This window comes from Cyprinodon variegatus, unplaced genomic scaffold (assembly GCF_000732505.1).
Source record: "Cyprinodon variegatus isolate N-32 unplaced genomic scaffold, C_variegatus-1.0 Scaffold1938, whole genome shotgun sequence".
Lineage (NCBI taxonomy): Eukaryota > Metazoa > Chordata > Actinopteri > Cyprinodontiformes > Cyprinodontidae > Cyprinodon > Cyprinodon variegatus.
This window is the reverse complement of record NW_015152391.1, coordinates 36,188-37,978: the sequence shown is the minus strand read 5'-3', so window position 1 is coordinate 37,978 and position 1,791 is coordinate 36,188. Positions and strand designations below refer to the sequence as shown.

Below are 1,791 nucleotides of genomic sequence, written 5' to 3'. Positions count from 1 at the left end.
CTTCAGACTGGATTTAAGTTTATGTTGACTAACTGAAGGCAAAATCTCTGAAAGGTTAACGAATATCATTAGCATCATAAAGATTCCTTTCAATAGATTATTTGTTCTTTCTGCACTTCTGACTGAAATAAAGTCATAATTTCTCTGTCAGCTTAAATCTCTGTAAAAATCTTCTTACTGCTCTGCAGACGTTTAAGCAGCTCCTCCTGTTTCATCCTGCTTAGGAAATTCAGTGTGATCTTGACCAAAGCCCTTCTGCTGCTCCTCATATGCTCCTCATCCTTCCACTGACTCTCTAAGCCTTCTGGTTCATCTGGACTCAGAACCTTCTGGATTTTCTTCAGCTCCTTCTTCACAAAACCAACAATGTTTTTCACCAGCAGCTGAACAGAAGAATACATGGAGGACACATCAGACTGAGATCATGGAGCCAAACATCACATTTATGTTGGACAGACTGACAGTCCCATCGAGAAGTAGTTGTAGTTCATGTACAGACCATAAATATGGAGTCCAGCTGGGTTTGATGCTGCTGGGCAGATGGACCACTGGGAACCTCTGAGTTCTGCTGGTCCACTCTGTGGAGGAACCAAGAAGCATTAACTCACATTCTCTAGAACAACAAACAGAAACAGGCCAAGAACCTTGTGGTGTCCTGATCCAAAAGCTATAAATGGGGACACCCATCACCAGAGTGGAAGCTCCTACCTGATAAGAGTCTGGATTTCTGATGCTCAGACTGATGTTAAAAATAAGTAAAATTAATGGAAATTAATTCAGAATGATAAGTTTAAGATTCCATAGAAACCATAAAACACAACACTTTTTTTGGATTAATTATGGACTTTGGAGATATTTATGTCCTTAGATGAATAACTTTGCTTCATGATTAAAATGGTCCAACATCTGCAGCTGAGACCTAACAGGAGGATTCATGGAAAGAAATAAAGTAGGTGTTCATTAAGAAACTTTATTTTCATCTCGTATACTTAGAGTGTATACATAACAAAATTTCGATACATACAGCTTTTCAAGAGTGAAACAGAGCAGAGAACATTAGAGAACATTACCATTTACCATTACCATTAACACCATGCTCAGCCTAAGTCTGTATGCTAAAATCACCAGACCCAGTCGCATAACATCGCATTGTGCTACCTTAATTGATCATATTTTCACAAATGTGCTGGAAAATAATTTAACTAGTGGAATATTAATGAATGATATTACTGATCACTTACCAGTGTTCATAGTCTACGACTTCAAGGGCATAACAGACGATCAAAAAATAGAGATGTATTACAGATGGGTTACGTCTGAAGAGACATTAAAAGCTCTAGAAGCTGAGTTGTTGGCCTACGATTAAAGATTTATATATAGAATGAATGACGTGAATTCAGCATATGAAGAATTTTTAAAAACATTTAAAATACTATATAACAAGCATTTCCCAATCAAACAATATAAAAGGAAAAGTAATCAAAAAAATGAACAGTGGATCACAAAAGGAATACAAAAGGCATGTAAAAAGAAAAACAAACTTTATAGAGAATTTCTAAAATATAGAACGTTAGAATTAGAAAACAAATATAAGAAATATAAAAATAAGTTAACTAATATTATAAAAACATGTAAAAAGGACTATTATCATAAATTACTGGATAGTAATAAAAGCAACATTAAGGAAACATGGAACATTTTAAATAAAAGAGTTATTAGGAAATCTTCTAACAATAATAACTATCCACACTATTTCATAGAGAATGAACGGAATATTACTGATTTGAAAAG

The 1,791-nt window shown here is 34.6% G+C and overlaps 1 protein-coding gene across 1 annotated transcript in view; it reads right to left on the bottom strand.

Annotated features, from left to right (window-relative positions):
- The window catches only part of LOC107104888 (protein NLRC3-like), a 14,867-nt gene that overhangs the window by 12,309 nt on the left and 767 nt on the right, over positions 1-1,791 (bottom strand). Inside the window, exons 2-3 of the mRNA XM_015405005.1 lie at positions 500-578; positions 246-383 (exon numbers count right to left, since the gene is read on the bottom strand). Of these exons, the coding sequence (XP_015260491.1) occupies positions 246-383; positions 500-578 (217 nt within the window). The remainder of the gene's footprint in view (positions 1-245; positions 384-499; positions 579-1,791) is intronic.